At 42.4% G+C, this 19,185-nt stretch overlaps 1 protein-coding gene across 4 annotated transcripts in view; it reads left to right on the top strand.

The window, feature by feature from the left end:
* KIF24 (kinesin family member 24) overlaps positions 1–19,185 on the top strand; it is an 80,370-nt gene that overhangs the window by 20,625 nt on the left and 40,560 nt on the right. For 2 of the 4 annotated variants that reach the window (XM_074394983.1, XM_003943845.4), the window contains exons 4-5: positions 10,810–10,907; positions 17,162–17,377. In XM_074394983.1, the coding sequence (XP_074251084.1) occupies positions 10,810–10,907; positions 17,162–17,377 (314 nt within the window). Of the gene's footprint in view, positions 1–4,979; positions 5,104–10,809; positions 10,908–17,161; positions 17,378–19,185 lie in introns of those variants that run through there. The other 2 variants (XM_074394984.1, XM_074394985.1) reach the window with 2 other exon arrangements.

The following is a 19,185-nucleotide window of genomic DNA, read 5'->3' as shown; positions in this document are numbered from 1 at the left end:
AGCCCTATCCAATCACTGTCTACCTAAGACTTCCTTAATAATGCTTCTGTCACAGTAATTCCCTCAAGGAGGCATCATCTTATCTTTTGTATTTGTTATCCCCAAACACAATAACCTTTTTTGTCATTACCACTCATCAATACTTACTGAATACCTATAGTTTTCATGGCACTTTCTCTGCTGTTTGAACTTTGGACCTTTGCTCTCATAGGTCCACGTACTTACCTGTCAATGCTATAATATAAAAACGTTGGGAAGACATCTTTTCCTTTTTTTCTTCCTCAAATAGAAGAAAAGGTAGGTTTTAGCAAACTGGATGCTAAATATTGATTGGAGATTCTTTGGGTTTTATTTTAAACATATTTAGATATAATAGGTTTTTGTGTTTGTTTTATTAAATGTCCTGTCTTCAAATTTTGTTACTTATTATATGTGATCATATACTTATAGTATGCTATCCTACCTAACCATTAAACTTTATATCAATATAATGAGTGGAAAAAACAAGGAAACAAGGCATATTCTTTCATTCTAGTTTTTTGAAATTGGCATTGAATACATATTCAATATGGAAGCTAATGAAGATGTCACAATACAAAGTGAGTAAGATTGGCCCACAAACACACAAAAAAGCTATGGGTCGCCGGGCACGGTGGCTCACGCCTGTAATCCCAGCACTTTGGGAGGCCGAGGCGGGTGGATCACGAGGTCAAGAGATCGAGACCATCCTGGTCAACATGGTGAAACCCCGTCTCTACTAAAAATACAAAAAATTAGCTGGGCATGGTGGCACGTGCCTGTAATCCCAGCTTCTCAGGAGGCTGAGGCAGGAGAATTGCCTGAACTCAGGAGGCGGAGGTTGCGGTGAGCCGAGATCGCGCCATTGCACTTCAACCTGGGTAACAAGAGCGAAACTCCATCTCAAAAAATAAAAATAAAAAGCTGTGGGTCAATAGTTTTTGTCTGTCTGTCTGTCTGAGACAGGGTCTGACTCCATTGCCCAGGCTGGAGTGCAGTGGTGTGATCTTGGCTCACTACTACTTCCATCTCCTGAGCTCAAGTGATCCTTCCACCTCAGCCTCCTGAGTATCTGGGACTACAGTTACACGCCACCGTGCCTGGCTACTTTCTGTATTTTTTTGTAGAGATGGGGTTTCGCCATGTTGCCCAGCTGGTCTTGAACTCCTGAGTTCAAGCAGTCTACCTGCCCTAGCCTCCCAAAGTGTTGGGATTATAGGCGTGAGCCACCAGCCGTGAGCCACCATGCCTGGCCTGACCAATCTTATTATTACTATTATTATTTTTGAGACGGAGTTTCGCCCTTGTTACCCAGGCTGGAGTGCAATGGCGCGATCTCGGCTCACCGCAACCTCCGCCTCCTGGGTTCAGGCAATTCTCCTGCCTCAGCCTCCTGAGTAGCTGGGATTACAGGCATGCGCTACCATGCCCAGCTAATTTTTTGCACTTTTAGTAGAGACGGGGTTTCACCATGTTGACCAGGATGGTCTCGATCTCTCGACCTCGTCATCCACCCGCCTCGGCCTCCCAAAGTGCTGGGATTACAGGCTTGAGCCACCGCGCCCGGCGCGACCAATCTTATTTTTAAATATAAGTACAAAAGTCTACATAAGACATTGGCAAGTTAGTTTCAGTACTTTATGGTGGGAATGCAAGTATAATGCAAATTCAGTATTAGGAAATCTATTAACTGTGATAGGCACTATCAGAGCATCTGTTTAAAAATGCAACAACCGTACTTGATTATTAAAATACTATTAGTAAACATGCAAATAGAAGGATAGTTGCTAAATATACACGTACTCTTTTACTTAAAATCCTTTAAGACTCTTTATTTTACTTAGAATACAATTTTAAAGCTTTCACAAGACTCTTTTTTTTTTTTTTTTTTTTTTTTTTTTGTCTGAGACGGAGTTTTGCTCTTGTTACCCAGGCTGGAGTGCAATGGCGCGATCTCGACTTACCGCAACCTCCGCCTCCCGGGTTCAGGCAATTCTCCTGCCTCAGCCTCCTGAGTAGCTGGGATTACAGGCACGCGCCACCATGCCCAGCTAATGTTTTATATTTTTAGTAAAGACGGGGTTTCACCATGTTGACCAGGATGGTCTCGATCTCTTGACCTCGTGATCCACCCGCCTCGGCCTCCCAAAGTGCTGGGATCACAGGCGTGAGCCACCGTGCCCGGCCTCACAAGACTCTTTAAGCTTTAACAAGACTCTGCATGGTCTGGGCCCTGCTTGCCTGCACAACAAGTTTCTTAAAGAAAAAGTATAAGCTGGGTGTGGTAGCTAATGCCTAGAATCCCAGCATTTTGGAAGGCCAAAGCAGGAGGATCCCTTGAGCCTAGGGGTTCAAGACCAGCCTAGGCAACATGGTGAAACCCTGTCTCTATAAAATTTTTTTTTTTTTAATTAGCTGGTGGCCAAGTGCAGTGGCTCATACCTGTAATCTCAGCACTTTGGGAGGATAAGGCGGGTGGATCACTTGAAGTCAGGAGTTCAAGATCAGCCTAGCCAACATGGTGAAACTCCATCTCTTTTAAAAATACAAAGTTAGAGCCGGGCGCGGTGGCTCAAGCCTGTAATCCCAGCACTTTGGGAGGCCGAGGCGGATGGATCACGAGGTCAAGAGATCGAGACCATCCTGATCAACTTAGTGAAACCCCGTCTCTACTAAAAAATTACAAAAAATTAGCTGGGCATGGTGGCGTGTGCCTGTAATCCCAGCTACTCAGGAGGCTGAGGCAGGAGAATTGCCTGAACCCAGGAGGCGGAGGTTGCGGTGAGCTGAGATCGCGCCATTGCACTCCAGCCTGGGTAACAGGAGCGAAACTCCGTCTCAAAAAAAAAAAAAAAAAAAAAAAAGATTACTGGTTTTTAGCCGGGCGCGGTGGCTCAAGCCTGTAATCCCAGCACTTTGGGAGGCCGAGGCGGGTGGATCACGAGGTCGAGAGATCGAGACCATCCTGGTCAACATGGTGAAACCCCGTCTCTACTAAAAATACAAAAAAATCAGCTGGGCATGGTGGCACGTGCCTGTAATCCCAGCTACTCAGGAGGCTGAGGCAGGAGAATTGCCTGAACCCAGGAGGCGGAGGTTGCGGTGAGCCGAGATTGCGCCATTGCACTCCAGCCTGGGTAACAAGAGCGAAACTCCGTCTCAAAAAAAAAAAAAAAAAAAAAAAATACAAAGTTAGGCCAGGTGCAGTGGTTCATTCCTGTAATCCCAGCACTATGGGATGCCGAGGCTGGTGGATCATGAGGTCAGAACTTTGAGACCAGCCTGACCAACATGGTGAAACCCTGTCTCTACTAAAGATACAAAAATTATCCAGGCATGGTGGCACATACCTATAATCCGAGCTACTCAGGAGGCTGAGGCAGGACAATTGCTTGAACCCAGGAGGTGAGATCGTGCCACTGCATTCTAGCCTGGGCGACAGTGCAAGACTGTGTCTCAAAAAAAAAAATTAGCTGGGCATGGTGGCACATGCCTGTAATCCCAGCTACTCAGGAGGCTGAGGCAAGAGAATCACTTGAACCTGGGAGGCGGAGGTTACAATGAGCTGAGATCACACTGCTGCACTGCAGCCTGGGTGACAGAGTGACACTCTGTCTCACAAAAAAAAAATTGTGTTGCACCTGGTGACATGTGCCTGTAGTCTCAGCTACTCGGGAGGCTCAGGTGGGAGGATCACTTGAGCCTGGAAGGTTGAGACTATAGTGAGCTGTGATCATGCCACTGCACTCCAGCCTGGGTGACAGAGTAAGACTCTGTCTTAAAAATAATAAAATATGGGCCGGGCGCGGTGGCTCACACCTGTAATCCCAGCACTTTGGGAGGCCGAGGCGGGTGGATCACGAGGTCAAGAGATCGAGACCATCCTGGTCAACATGGTGAAACCCCGTCTCTACTAAGAATACAAAAATTAAGGCCGGGCGCGGTGGCTCAAGCCTGTAATCCCAGCACTTTGGGAGGCCGAGGCGGGTGGATCACGAGGTTGAGAGATTGAGACCATCCTGGTCAGCATGGTGAAACCCCGTCTCTACTAAAAATACAAAAAACTAGCTGGGCATGGTGGCGCGTGCCTGTAATCCCAGCTACTCAGGAGGCTGAGGCAGGAGAATCGTCTGAACCCAGGAGGCGGAGGTTGCGGTGAGCCGAGATCGCGCCATTGCACTCCAGCCTGGGTAATGAGTGAAACTCCGCCTCAAAAAAAAAAAAAAAAAAAAAATACAAAAATTAGCTGGGCATGGTGGCGCATGCCTGTAGTCCCAGCTACTAGGGAAGTGGAGGCAGGAGAATTGCTTGAACCCAGGAGGCGGAGGTTGCGGTGAGCCGAGATCGCGCCATTGCACTCCAGCCTGGGTAACAAGAGCGAAACTCAGTCTCAAAAAAAAAAATGAAATAAAAAATAATAATAAAATATGTATGTATGCATACACACACACACACACACACGAAAGAGATTATACTGTAATACATCTCAAACACACACACACACGAAAGAGATTATACTGTAATACATCTCAAAAAGTTGGCTGGGTGCAGTGGCTCACCCCTGTAATCCCAACACTTTGGGAGGCCAAGGTGAGTGAATCATTAGGTCAGGAGTTGAAGACCAGCCTGGCCAAGATGGTGAGACCTTGTCTCTACTAAAAATACAAAAAAAAAAAAAATTGCCAGGCACGGTGGCAGGCGCTTGTAATCCCAGCTCCTCAGGAGGCTGAGGCAGGAGAATTGCTTGAACCCTGGCAGCAGAAGTTGCAGTTGAGACGAGATTGTGCCACTGCCTTCCAGCCTGGGCCACACAGTGAGACTCTATCTCAAAAAAAAAAAAAAAAAAAAAAAAGTTAACAGTGGCAGAACAGCAAGATTTAAGAATGATTTTATTTCCTTCTCTATTCTCTATTTTCCATTGTTTCTCTATTCTCTATATTGTGTTCTGTGTTGTAATTTTTTTTTTTTTTCTTTCTGACACAGGATCTTGTTTTGTTGCCTAGGCCGGAATGCAATGACATGATTATGGCTCACTGCAACCTTGACCTCCTGGGCTCAAGCAGTCCTCCCACCTCAACCTTCTGGGTAGGTGGGACCACAGGCATGTGCCACCACTCTCAGTTAATAGAAACGTATTTTTTTGTAGAGACAAGGTCTTGCCATGTTGCCCACGCTGGTCTCCAACTCCTGGGCTCAAGCACTCCTCCTGACTTGGCTTCCCAAAGTGCTGGGATTATAAACATGAGCCACTGCACCTGGCCTATATTGTAATTTTTAAAATATTTCAGGCCTGGAGTGGTGGCTCATGCCTGTAATCCCGACATTTTGGGAGGCCGAGAAGGGCTGATCACGAGGTCAGGAGTTCGAGACTAGCCTGACCAACATGGTGAAACCCTGTCTCTACTAAAAATACAAAAAGTAGTTGGGCATGGTAGCGGGTGCCTGTAATCCCAGCTATTCAGGAGGCTGTGGCAGGAAAATCACTTGAACCTGGGAGGCAGATGTTGCAGTGAGCTGAGACTGCACCATTGCACTCTAGCCTGGGAGAGAGAGCAAAACTCTGTCTCAAAAAAAAAAAAACAACAGTGTGTGTGTGTGTGTGTGTGTGTGTGTATTATATTTATTATATATATATATATATATATATATATATATATATATATATATATATATATATATTTTATATTTGGCCAGGCACGGCGACTCACACCTGTAATCCAGCACTTTAGGATGTCAAGGCAGGTGGATTGCCTGAGCTTAGGAGTTTGAAACCAAATAAATAAGTAAATTCCATAGTTAAAAAATTTTCTACAATCAGCTGTGTTATTTTTATATGAAAAACTAAAAATCTTTGAATAGGATAGATTGACCTATTTCAAAATCAAAAGATACAAAAGTGTAAATTAATAGTGTCCCTTTAATCCCGTTTCCTCCATAAAGGCAACTGGGGTTACCTATTCTAAGTGTGTCTTTCCAGAGATATTCTATAATTACACGTTACTTTTATTTTATTGATTTATTTTTTGAGACAGGGTCTCATTCTGTTGCTCAGGCTGGAGTACAGTAGTGCAATCATGGTGCACTGCAGCCTCAACCTCCTGGGCTCAAGCAGTCCTCCCACTTCAACCTCCCTAGTAGCTGGGATTACAGGCACACATCACCATGCCAGGCTAATTTTTGTATTTTTTGTGGAGACTGAGTTTCTCCATGTTGCCTAGGCTGGTCTCAAACTCCTGGATTCAAGTGTTCTACCATCCTTGGCCTTTCAAAGTGCTGGGATTACAAGCTTGAGTCACCATGCCCAGCCCACATGTTACTTTAAAATCTGAAGGGAAAAAAAAAACCCTATTTAAAAAATAAACTGCACTTTCGGAGGCTGAGGCAGACAGATCACTTGGGGCCAGAAATTATGGCCAACATAGTGAAACTCCATCTCTACTAAAAATAAAAAAAAAAATAGCTGGCCATGGTGACTGCGTGCTTGTAGTCCCAGCTCTTCAGGAGGCTGAGGCACAAGAATCACTTGAAGCTGGGAGGTGGAGGTTGCAGTGAGCTGAGATGATACCACTGCACTCCAGCCTGTGTGACAAAGGGAGACTCTGTCTCAAAATAAACAAACAGACAAACTGGAACTTTGATTCTGTCAAGGTTAGTGAGGTCAATGTAGGTGTTACTCCAGCCTCGTTGATAAAGTGTGATCAAATTAAAGTGTGTGTGATGCAAAGGACTTTATGATTTGTGTATATATGTTAACTATAATAATCTTGCATGTTTACATATCTTTCATGAAAGATATTCACAAAAGTACTGGGAAACCAACATCTAAACCTTATTGGAAGGAAAGATACTAATTCCCTTAATCAATAAATGCTTTCTAAGGTCTTTACTCAAAAGCTAAAGCTATTCATGAGCGCTTGTAGAGGGAGAGGCAGAACTGCCATATACTAATGGTAATAAAAGGAAACCAAAAAAATGTATTCCCACTTTAGTTGTGGGTTTTTTCTTATTTTTATGAGAAATGCTGAATATATCCACATCTATAGGTAACTATAGATATAGTAGGTTTCTTTGCTTTTGATTTCATACTTAACTATAAAAACCTGTGGTGATATCTGAGCAAAGAATTATTGTCTCCTTACCTGGATACCACGTATGAGACAGGTATAAATAATGTTCATTAAAACCAGATTTTAGGCCGAGCACAGCGGCTCACACCTGTAATCCCAGCACTTTGGGAGGCTGAGGCAGGCAGATCACCTGAGGTCAGGAGTTCTGAGATCAGCCTGGCCAACATGGTGAAACCCCATCTCTATTAAAAATACAAAAAAATTAGCTGGGCATGGTGGTGGGTACTGTAATCCCAACTACTTGGGGGGCCGAGGCAGGAGAATTGCTTGAACCAGGGAGGGAGAGGTTGTAGTGAGCCAAGATTGTGCCACTGCTCTCCAACATGGGCAACAGAGCGAGATTCCATCTCAGAATAAAAAAAAAAAAGCCCACCAGATTTTAAAAATATGTTTAACTTTTTATTATTGACCTGTTAAAGCTTAATTGAAAGTATAATGACCTCCCTATGTACCTATCACCCAACTTTAGTAGTGATTAATATTTTAGTGTTCTTAAAATCTTACATTTTTCAAAATACTAAAAGTTCACAGATCTCTTTATTCTTCAGTCATTCTTTTCTTTTCTTTTTCTTTTTTTGTTGTTTTTGTGACAAGAGTCTCGCCCTGTTGCCAGGCTGGAGTGCAGTAATGCAATCTCAGCTCACCGCAACCTCCGCCTCCCAGGTTCAAGCGATTCTTCTGCCTCAGCCTCTCAAGTAGCTGGGACTGCAGGCATGGGCCACCATGCCCAGCTAATTTTTGTATTTTTTTTTTTTTTTTTTTTTTAGTAGAGATGCGGTTTCACCATGTTGGCCAGGATGATCTCTATCTCTTGACCTGGTGATCCACCCGCTTCAGCCTCCCAAAGTACTGGGATTATGGGTGTGAGCTACCACGCCTGGCCCAGAGTCATTATTTTCTTAGTAACTTTGGAGACGTTTTCTAACTTGTAGATTTGGATTTGTGTTCCCAATTTCTTCTTAGACAATCTAACAAATTTCCATTCTAATATAATATAACAGGACACACAACAGAATCAAACCTGGGGTAGAGTGACCCACAGTAAATTGGCCCAAGTCCAGTTTTCTGGACCTGTTTATACAATTTTTCTTTGACTAGATATTTAGAGCAGGCCCAAAAAGTTGAAGATAAGGACTTATCTGTCATTCATGGTGTAGGGACTGTCATTATGCTATACTCTGGCTTGAAATTATTAGGATTTCTTATATATATATTATTATATATTGCCCAACTACGTATATATAAAATAATATATACCATCTTGGTAGCCCAGCTCTGTGTGTGTGTGTGTGTGTGTGTGTGTGTGTGTGTGTATAAAAGTGTATTATTATTTTATTATATATAATATAATAAAAGTGTCCCTCCATTCCCATTTCCTCCATGAAGACAATTGGGGTTACCTATTCTAAGTATATCTTTCCAGAGATATTCTATAAATGTTACGGTTTTTTTAAAATTTTTTGAAACAGTATCTCATCCGTGGCCCAGGCTAGAATGCAGTGATGCAAATAATATATATTAGAATATATATCAGCCAGTACAGTGGCTCACACCTACAATCCTAGCACTTTGGGAGGCCAAGGCAGATGGATCCCTTGAGGTCAGGAGTTTAAGACCAGCCTGGCCAATGTGGCAAGACCCCATCTCTACTGAAAATACAAAAATTAGCCAGTGTCATGTCAGGTGCCTGTAATCCCAACTACTTGGGAGGCTGAGGCAGGAGAGTCTTAAACCCAAGAGACAAAGGTTGTAGTGAGCCAAGATCAAGCCACTGCACTTCAGCCTGGGCAACAGAGTGAGACACCATCTCAAAAAAATAAATAAATAAATAATAAACAAAAGTATATATATTGTTCTTATATACATATAGTTGGGCTACCAACATGGTATAAGAATGTATATATGTATGTAATTGTACCTACCAACATGGTAAGCCTCTAAATTATGGAAATAAGATGCCGAATTAATGTTTTTCAGACCCAATATCATGGGATCTTTTATCTCTCTTTTTTGAAATTACCATGATTTTTCATTTGGAAGTCATCTTGGACCCCTTTCTCTCCCCAGCTTCCCACCTCTAATCAGTTATCAAATTTCTTCTGTATCCATCTCTTTATTTCCATGGTTATCATGTAATTTAGACCCTTTTTACCTCATCACTGAATTACTAGTGTCTCTGTTCTCAAACCATTCATAGTGTGAAGCCAGATTAATCTTCCAGTAAAATGACTGAGATCATCCTTCCTGCCTGTAAAGTTAGTTTTTCATTGTTTCCCTACTGTTTATGAGCATTCTGCCTCTGGTTAAGACTGGTGTCCCAAGATCTCCTGCAACACAGTCCTAACTCATTATTCTAGTATTCTGTCTCATTTTTCTTTTCTTTTCTTTTTTTATCTCTTTATTCCAGGTTGTCAACCCAACCCCCAGAGCAGTTCCAGGCCTTCAGAGAGGAGGTGGCTGTCCTGAGAAGCATAGGGGCGTAGGGCATGTGAACATTCTGCTCTTTCTTTTCTTCTCTTTTTCTTTTTATTTCTTTTTTTTTTTTTTTTTTTTTTTTTTAAGACAGTGTCCCTCTCGTTGCTGAGGCTGGAGTGCAATAGTACGATCTCGGCTCACTGCAACCTCTGCCTCCCAGGTTCAAGCAATTCTTCTGCCTCAACCTCTCGAGTAGGTGGGATTATAGGTGTCCACTACCATGCCTGGCCATTTATTGTATTTTTAGTAGAGATGGGGTTTCATGATGTTGGCCAGGCTGGTCTCAAACTCCTGACCTCAGGTGATCCACCCGCCTCGGCCTCCCAAAGTGCTAGGATTACAGGCATAAGCCACTGTACCCAGCCTCTGTTTCACTTTTCTACTTACTGTGATACTGTATTTCAATCACATTGAATCCTTGCTATTCCCTAAACATCAATTAATTAAACAGTTAATTCCTTGTGCTTTTCTGCTTTGACTCTGTTCATGCTTTCCCTGTGCCTGGAATACCTTCCCTTCTTCCATCACTCCCTTTCAAATTCTTCCTCTTCCCCCATGGTCCATTCTCAATATAATCTTTTTCATAATCAGGGGAAATACATTTTCCTTTGAGGTCCACACGTACTTTATCTTAAGATTCTTCAACCTTCTAGTCATTTGCATAGTTGTGTAGATTAACATTTTTAGAGGGTAAGATAGGGAAATGCTAGGGTAATGTCTATATCCTTGGGCCCTTCTAGTGTCTACTGCAGTGTATGTGCTACCAGCTGATATTTATGGAATTAAAAGTTAAGCTGTATAACCTACAAAATTGAGATCTTCCCCTAGAATTCCTCCAAAATTCTAAATATACTAGCCCTAGTCGGATTACAAGGATAATCCCATATAATTAACTTTCTCTCCTAGACCTAAGGAGGATTGGCTCACACTTGTGTTTATCAATTTATTTCTCTTACGAGAAAACAAAAATTGTGTGCCTTAGTTTTTACCTTGTAAGAACATGTCTACAGATACCTCAAGTAAGAGGAGGCTCTGTCATTTAATAGTGATTGCTTGTTTATCTCTAAGTTTGATATGGTCAGTTACTATTATTTAAAGATTTTTTTGGCATTATTATCTGTTAACTAGAATAGTGATAAGAAAATCCACTATTTGTGTCTCTTTCTATAAAATCAAATTTATTTTTCAGCATGTTTTTTATTTTGATGAAGTCTTTGGTGAGGCGTGCACCAATCGGGATATATACATGAAGACTACTCACCCACTTATTCAGCATATTTTCAATGGGTACGATAATGATTATTTGCTTTTCTTGCTTTTTATTTTCTATTTTACATTAACTCATATTTCTTTATAAATATCACATGCTTTTTCAGTGCTTTTGGCTTAAATGTAAATTTGTGTTTTAAGCTACTGAATTTAATTTAGATTCTTCTGAAAACATACAATACCTCTCTAGGATTTACCAAACATTTAGAAATTTGCAGTAAAATTTCCTTTTACATTGATGACATTATTTCTCTGTGTCTAGTGGGAAAATATATTGTGATAGACAGTGAAAGGGTATAAAAAATAGATATAAGCGCCAGGCACGATGGCTCAAGCCTGTAATCCCAGCACTTTGGGAGGTCGAGGCGGGTGGATCACGAGGTCAAGAGATCGAGACCATCCTGGTCAACATAGTGAAACCCCGTCTCTATTAAAAATACAAAAAATTAGCTAGGCATGGTGGTGCGTGCCTGTAATCCCAGCTACTCAGGAGGCTGAGGCAGGAGAATTGCCTGAGCCCAGGAGGCGGAGGATGCGGTGAGCCGAGATCGTGCCATTGCACTCCAGCCTGGGTAACAAGAGCAAAACTCCCTCTCAAAAAAAAAAAAAAAAAAAGATATAAGCTGTTAACAATATAATCCCATCAAAGTCATCAGAAGAAAAAGGTTTAAGTGGTTGGAGTTAGTCTGAACTTCAGTGATAAGAATTATGTATTCTGGCTATAGTTCAGTTAATTTTTCTGTTGGAATCGGATAGATGGGTGAATATAACTTAACAACTTTTCACAGATGTATTTTTAAATTATTATTTAAAATTAATAAACATTAAATGGGACAGGAATGATAGTAAGGGCTTCTGTTGTGTATGTATTTAAAATATAGGCATGGGCCAGGAGTGGTGGCTTGCACCTGTAATTCAAGCACTTTGGGAGGCCAAGACAGGAGGATAGCTTGAGCCCAGAGTTTGAGACTAGGCTGGGCAATATAAGGAGACCCTGTCTCCATACACACCAAAAAATATTTATTTTATTATTATTTTTTTTGAGACAGGGTCTTACTCTGTCACCCAGGCCAAAGTGCAGTAGTGTAATCTTGACTCACTGCAACCTCTGCCTCTCGAGTTCAAGCAATCCTCCCACCTCAGCTTCCTGAGTAGTTTGGACTACAGGCACCTGCCACCATGCTCAGCTAATATTCTTGTATTTTTTGTAGAGATGGGGTTTTGCCATGTTCCCCAGGCTGGTCTCGAATTTTGGGCTCAAGCAGCCCTCCTGCTTCAGTCTCCCAAAGTACTAGGATTATAGGTGTAAGCCAGGATACCCAGCCTATAAAAAAATGATGTGCACCTTGTGGTCCCAGCTACTTGGGAGGCTGAGGTAGGAGGATCGCTTGAGCCCAGGAGGTCAAGGCTGCAGGAACTGTGATCATGCCACTGTACTCCAGCCTGGGCAACAGAACAAGACCCTGTCTCTGTCTGTCTGTCTGTCTGTCTGTCTGTCTCTTTCTGTCTGTCTGTCTGTCTGTCTGTCTGTCTGTCTCTGTCTGCCTGTCTGCCTGTCTGTCTGTCTGTCTGTCTGTCTGTCTATCTATCTATCTGCCTGGCTGCCTGCCTATCTATCCATCCATCCATTCATCCTATCTATCTAATCTACCTACTTGTCTATCTATTTGTTAAAATTGTAGGCATGGGCCGGACATGGTGGCTCATGCCTGTAATCCGAGCACTTTGGGAGGCTGATGCAGGTGGATCACCTGAGGTCAGGAGTTCAAGACCAGCCTGGGCAACATGGTGAGACCCCGTCTCTACTAAAAAGACAAAAATTAGCTGGGTGCAGTGGCATGTGCCTGTAATCCCAGCTACTTGAGAGGCTGAGGCAGGAGAACTGCTTGAGCCCGAGAGGTGGAGGTTGCAGTGAGCTCAGATTGCACCACTGCATTCCAGCGTGAGTGACAGAGCAAGACTCTGTCTCAAAAAAAAAAAAAAAAAATTGTTAAGTATGTATGACAGAAAATGCCAAATAGCCTGCTAGTGGTGCTGATTCCAGAGAATTTGACTGTTTTGTTTTTTTTTTTTAATCAAGGAATAATTTACATACAGTAAGATGCACAGATGTTAGGTATTCAGGTTTGATGAGTTTTGATAGTTGTATATACATAAGTAACAAATATCTGTAACAAGACATGGAACGTTTTCATCACCCCAAAAAGTTCTCTTGTATCCCTATTTAGTTAATCCCCCACCTCCACTGCCAGGTCTTAGGTAACCATTGACTTACTTTCTGTCAGTATAGATTAGTTTTGTTCTACAATATAGAAATAGAATCATTATAATATGTGCTTAGCATAATGTTTGCTTAGCATAATGGTTTTTTTATATTAGTACATGTTGTTACATATATTCATGGTTTTCATTGCTGAGTAACATTCCCTTCTATGAAATTACCACAGTTTGTTTTGTCCATTCTCCTCTTGACAGACATTTGCATTGTTTCCAGCTTTGGACTTTATGAATAAAGTATAAACATCCTTTTTTATTTTTGTTTTCTTTTGAGACGGAGTTCCGCTCTTGTTGTCCAGACTGGAGTGCAATGGTGTGATCTCAGCTCACTGCAACCTCTGCCTCCCGGGTTCAAGCAATTCTGTCTCAGCCTCCCAAGTAGCTGAGATTAAATGCATGCACCACCACGCCCGGCTAATTTTGTATTTTTTAGTAGAGATGGGGTTTCTCCATGTTGGTCAGAACATTCTTATACAAGTTTTTTTGTGAGCATGTTTTCATTTACTTTGGATAGAAACCTAGAAATGGCATTGCTGGCTCATACGATAGGTGTATGTTTATAAGAAAGCATCAGTTGGGCACAGTTGTTCACACTTGTAATTTCATACTTTGGGAGGCCGAGGCAGGAGAGTCACTTGAGCCAGGAGTTCAAGACCAGCCTGGACAACATAGTGAGACTCTATCTCTAAAAAAATTTAAAAATTAGCTGGGTGTGGGTGGCATATGCCTGTAGTACCAGCATCTTGGTGGGTTGAGGTAGGAGGATTGCTTGAGCCCAAGAGATCAAGGCTGCAATGAGCTGTGATCACTGTACTCCAGACTGGGCAACAGAGCAAGACCCTGTCTCAAGAGGAAAAAAAAAGGAAAATGTCAAACAACTTTTCTAAGTGTTGTACCATTTTATACTCCCACAGTAATGTATGAGAATTGCAGTTCTTTAACAACTGATGTTGTCAGGCCTTGTTAGCCTGTCTAATGGGTATTAAATCATCTCATTGTAGGTTTAATTTTAATTTCTCCAATGCCTAATGATACTGTGCTTCTTTTCATGTTTTTTGTTGTTGTTGTTGTTTGTTTGTTTGTTTGTTTGAGATAGAGTCTCACTGATGCTCAGGCTGGAGTGCAGTGGTGGGATCTTGGCTCACTGCAACCTCTGCCTCCTGGGCTAAAGTGATTATCGTGCCTCACCCACTCAAGTAGCTGGGATTGCAGGTGTGTGCCACCACACCCGGCTAATTTTTGTATTTTTAGTAGAGACGGGGTCTTGACATGTTGACCAGACTGGTCTCGAACTCCTGGCCTCAAGTGATCCGCCTGCCTTGGCCTCCCAAAAGTGCTGGGATTACAGGTGTGAGCCACTGTGCCTGGCCCTTTTTGTGTACTTACTGACCATTTCGATACCTTTGTTTGCCCATTTTTTTTGTGTGTTTTGTTATTGTTTTGTAAAAGCTATTTAGTTTTTAGAATTTTATGAGGCTAAAAATGTGAAACACCTCTTAAGTTCAATTTCTTATACACTAAATCTGGGGAATGCTTTTTGAGGAGTAAGTTTCTAACATAGTTAGAATTTGAATGTTAAGACTTTAGTAGTAACAAATAAGAATTGCAAATTAAGTGTATTAATTCTTTAAAGTGTAGTAAGGGTTTTCACACCTGTATTTGTTGCTTTTTACAAAAGCTTATCCCTAAACTGTTCAGAAAGTAAAGTAGATACTGTTCCTTCCTCTTACTCTGCTGGATCTTCCTTAGTGTGTTCAAATTTTTCTCTTGTAATTCTTTTCCTAACTCCGCCTCTGCCAGTGTCTTTAGAGTACCTACACTGCTGGGAGCCAGGGTTCAAAAGGCAAAGAGTAACTGGTCTCTGCTCTAAGCAGCTTACATCTAATTAACTCCCATGTCTTGATTCTCTCTCTTATCCATGGCTCCCTTGCTTTTGTCATTTTACTCTGTTTTCTACCTGGCTTCAAATCTTTTCCTGTGTACTCATCTCTCTGCCCACCTCCAGTCTCCCCCTATCCCTGTCCATGCTGTAAATCAAAGAAAATGACCCAGGCAAGTCTCAATCACTGTACATTTATTTGTCAAATTTAAGAATGAGTGCCCAGGAGACAGGTCTATACCTTTCTCCAAAGACAATTTTGAGGACCAGCATGGTCTCGATCTCTTGACCTCATGATCTGCCCACCTCAGCCTCCCAAAGTGCTGGGATTACAGGTTTGCGTGACCCAGTTCCCAGCTTGACTTTTCCCTTTGGCTTAGTGAGTATGGAGTCCTGAGATTTATTTTCCTGTCACAATGCATAGACTTTTTTCTTGCTGCAAGCAGTTACTTTTATCATTAATCCATGAGATTCATGTTTAAGACTCTAACAGCTCTGAGATTATGTTCATTCTCTACTCACTACGTAGGTGAATCCCACAACACTCAGATAATCTTGGCCTCCAACTCCTCATAACACGTACTGTGATTGACAGGCCGGTCTTCCAACTCCATTCTCCACCTCTTATTCTGAAATTCTTCACATTCATAGAGGGTGTGTATGCACACATGTACACACATACAAGAGCAATGCTTCTCACTTAGAATCATAAGACATCAAGACTGGAAAGGATTTTAGAAACCAAGTAACTCTATCTACTGATAAAAGTGAAAACTGAGGCCCAGAGAAAAGTGAGGAGACTTGCCTAAGGTCTTATGGTTAGTTAATGACAGGGCAGAAACCAGAGCCCAGGTTTTTTTTCCCCTCAAGATTTGGTGTGCTTGTCACTACCTCTGCTACTGTGGCCTCTGCTCACACTCTTCTTGCTCCACAGTGGAAGCTCTCTGCTTTTCAGTTTCTGCCTTCAAACCCCAGCCCAGTTCCTACTCTTGTCAGTCCTTCCTCAAATTCTTTGCTTACATTGATTTCACCTTTATCTAAACTTCCTTAATTATGAGTCGTCACTACCTTCCTACTTATCGCATGATCTATTATTTCTTGTATTTAAGTCTCTATTCTTTCACTAAACTTAACTGTCCAGATTAAGAGTAGCTCATCTCTAGGATCCTCTAAAGCACCTAGCATGGGGTAGGAACTCGGTAAATGCTTATTGGCTAAGTGGTTTCATTAAAGCCCTTGTTTTATTTCTCTTACTGGTTTTGTAAGAAAATTACTATAAGAAAACTCAGGCTGGGTGTGGTGGCTCATATCTGTAATCCCAGTACTTTGGGAGGCTGAATGGGCAGATCACTTGAGGTCAGGAGTTTGAGACCAGCCTGGGCAACATGGTGAAATTCCATCTCTTCTAAAAATACAAAAACTAGCTGGGCGTGGTGGCGCACACCTGTAGTCCCAGCTACTCAGGAGGCTGAGGCAGGAGAATCACTTGAACCTAGGAGACAGGTTGCTGTGAGCCGAGATCATGCCACTGCACTCTAGCCTGAGTGACAGTGAGACTGTTGCCAAAAAGAAAAAAGGAAAACTCATGTACTGGTTTGAGAATTTTTTTTCTCTTCCTGTGTTTTTATAATGTAAAGTCCTTTTCTCCTTAAAGGTTTATATGGTTTTTTTTGTTGTTGTTTTTTGTTTTTGTTTTGTTTTTTTTTGAGACGGTGTTTCGCTCTTGTTACCCAGGCTGGAGTGCAATGGCGCGGTCTCGGCTCACCGCAACCTCCGCCTCCTGGGCTCAAGCAATTCTCCTGCCTCAGCCTCCTGAGTAGCTGGGACTACAGGCACGTGCCACCACGCCCAGCTAGTTTTTTGTATTTTTAGTAGAGACGGGGTTTCACCATGTTGACCAGGATGGTCTCGATCTCTTGACATCGTGATCCACTTGCCTCGGCCTCCCAAAGTGCTGGGATTACAGGCTTGAGCCACCGCGCCCGGCCGGTTTATATGTTTTTAGCTAAATTTTCTCTAGGATTCTGTTTGCATTTGACCTTTGTCATTAAAAATCTATGTGTAAGCTAATACTTCTCTTAATATGCATAAGTAATGCAAATTATCCTTTCCCCAGAGGCAATGCCACTTGCTTTGCTTATGGACAGACAGGTGCTGGGAAGACCTACACCATGATAGGAACTCATGAGAACCCAGGATTGTATGCTCTAGCTGCCAAAGATATCTTCAGGCAACTAGAAGTATCCCAGCCAAGAAGACATCTCTTTGTGTGGATCAGCTTCTATGAAATTTACTGTGGACAGCTTTATGACCTCCTAAATAGAAGAAAAAGGTACTGAATAGGAGTGGGAAGGGATAAATCTGTTCATCACTGTTTTAAGCCAGAGTCCTGGAGAATCACTGAATCGTGGGCTTTAATGAGACGCTTTGGTACGTTAGTGCCCTTTTGTGAAATGAGCCTCCTGCATCAGGAGGCTCATGCATCCTGAATTTTCTAGCCATCAATTCAGCTATAGGAAAATGTAAATTAGATTTTCATTAATTTTTTTTAAGTGTTCAATATTCTGATGTGTATCAAAAGACTTTCCCTTTTATTTTGGTCTATGAAAAAGGTCATAATTTCAGGAAGTTAGGAAATCAACATGTACTTAAACCCCTTCCTGTTCTTTTGACCTATTACACTAGAAAAACTATAAATAATGTTTTCCACTTTCTCTTGGTTTTTCTTTAAATAATCTTAGGGTGCCGGGCGCGGTGGCTCAAGCCTGTAATCCCAGCACTTTGGGAGGCCGAGGTGGGTGGATCACGAGGTCAAGAGATCGAGACCATCCTAGTCAACATGGTGAAACCCCGTCTCTACTAAAAAATACAAAAAATTAGCTGGGCATGGTGGCACGTGCCCGTAATCCCAGCTACTCAGGAGGCTGAGGCAGGAGAATTGCCTGAACCCAGGAGGCGGAGGTTGCAGTGAGCCGAGATCACGCCATTGCACTCCAGCCTGGGTAACAAGAGTGAAACTCCGTCTCAAAAAAAAAAAAAAAAAATTTTAGGGTAAATGCAATGATAGTTTTCTGATATCCATAAGAACAAAAAAACATCTTCTCATTAGAATTTTAACCCTTAATTAGGCTTAAACTTTTGACCTCACAACATAATACAGTAATTTAGAAATGTATTCCGTAACTTTACTTTTAAACACCTATTATATTTTTCTGGCATGAAGTTTTGTTTAGGTTGAAACAGATGACTTAAACTGAGTAGGAGGAAAAAGAAGTTGTGGAGGAAATGGGAGAATAGGGAGGTTAGAGGGAGAGGGGAGGTGGAAGGATTAAATGTTGTCATAACAGAATTAACCAGACTTGAGATGTGAGAGGAGTGAATTGAGGCTGAGCCTGCTAGAAGGCGAGGGAAACCTAATCAGCTTGAGACTAGCCTCCCAACAAAGGTATCCAAGCCTCTATGGAGCTGTCCAAAAAGATGCACAGGCTTCCTGTGCTTCAAGCAAGCAGTGGAATGGGGAGTAGGGGAGCAGTTCAAGTTCAATGGGAGACCAAGATAGGGCAGGCCCCCATTGTAGATGGTCACTAGGGTAGCAGAACTGGAGAAGCCAGCAAGTGGGCTTAGGCTGGCCACTCTCCTATGAACTATTCCATTGAAAAGAGGACCTTCAGATATGCCACTTGAGATTGTCCATATAGGTGTTCAGAGTTCAGTCCTGACAAAACAACTGCAAAATAAAAGAGGGTGCTACGGCTGGGTGCGGTGGCTCACATCTGTAATCCCAGCACTTTGGGAGTCCGAGGCGGGCGGATCACGAGGTCAAGAGATCAAGACCGCCGGGCGCGGTGGCTCAAGCCTGTAATCCCAGCACTTTGGGAGGCCAAGGTGGGCGGATCACAAGATCAAGAGATCGAGACTATCCTGGCCAACATGGTGAAACCCCGTCTCTACTAAAAATACAAAAATTAGCTGGGTGTGGTAGCGCGTGCCTGTAGTCCCAGCTACTCGGGAGGCTGAGGCAGGAGAATTGCTTGAACCCAGGAGGTGGAGGTTGCAGTGAGCCGAGATTGTGCCACCGCACTGCAGCCTAGCGCCTGGTGACAGAGTGAGACTCTGTCTCAAAAAAAAAAAAAAAAAAAA

Source organism: Saimiri boliviensis, chromosome 2, assembly GCF_048565385.1.
Source record: "Saimiri boliviensis isolate mSaiBol1 chromosome 2, mSaiBol1.pri, whole genome shotgun sequence".
NCBI classification, from domain to species: domain Eukaryota; kingdom Metazoa; phylum Chordata; class Mammalia; order Primates; family Cebidae; genus Saimiri; species Saimiri boliviensis.
The sequence above is the reverse complement of the archived record's forward strand: the minus strand, read 5'-3'. Positions and strand labels throughout refer to the sequence as shown.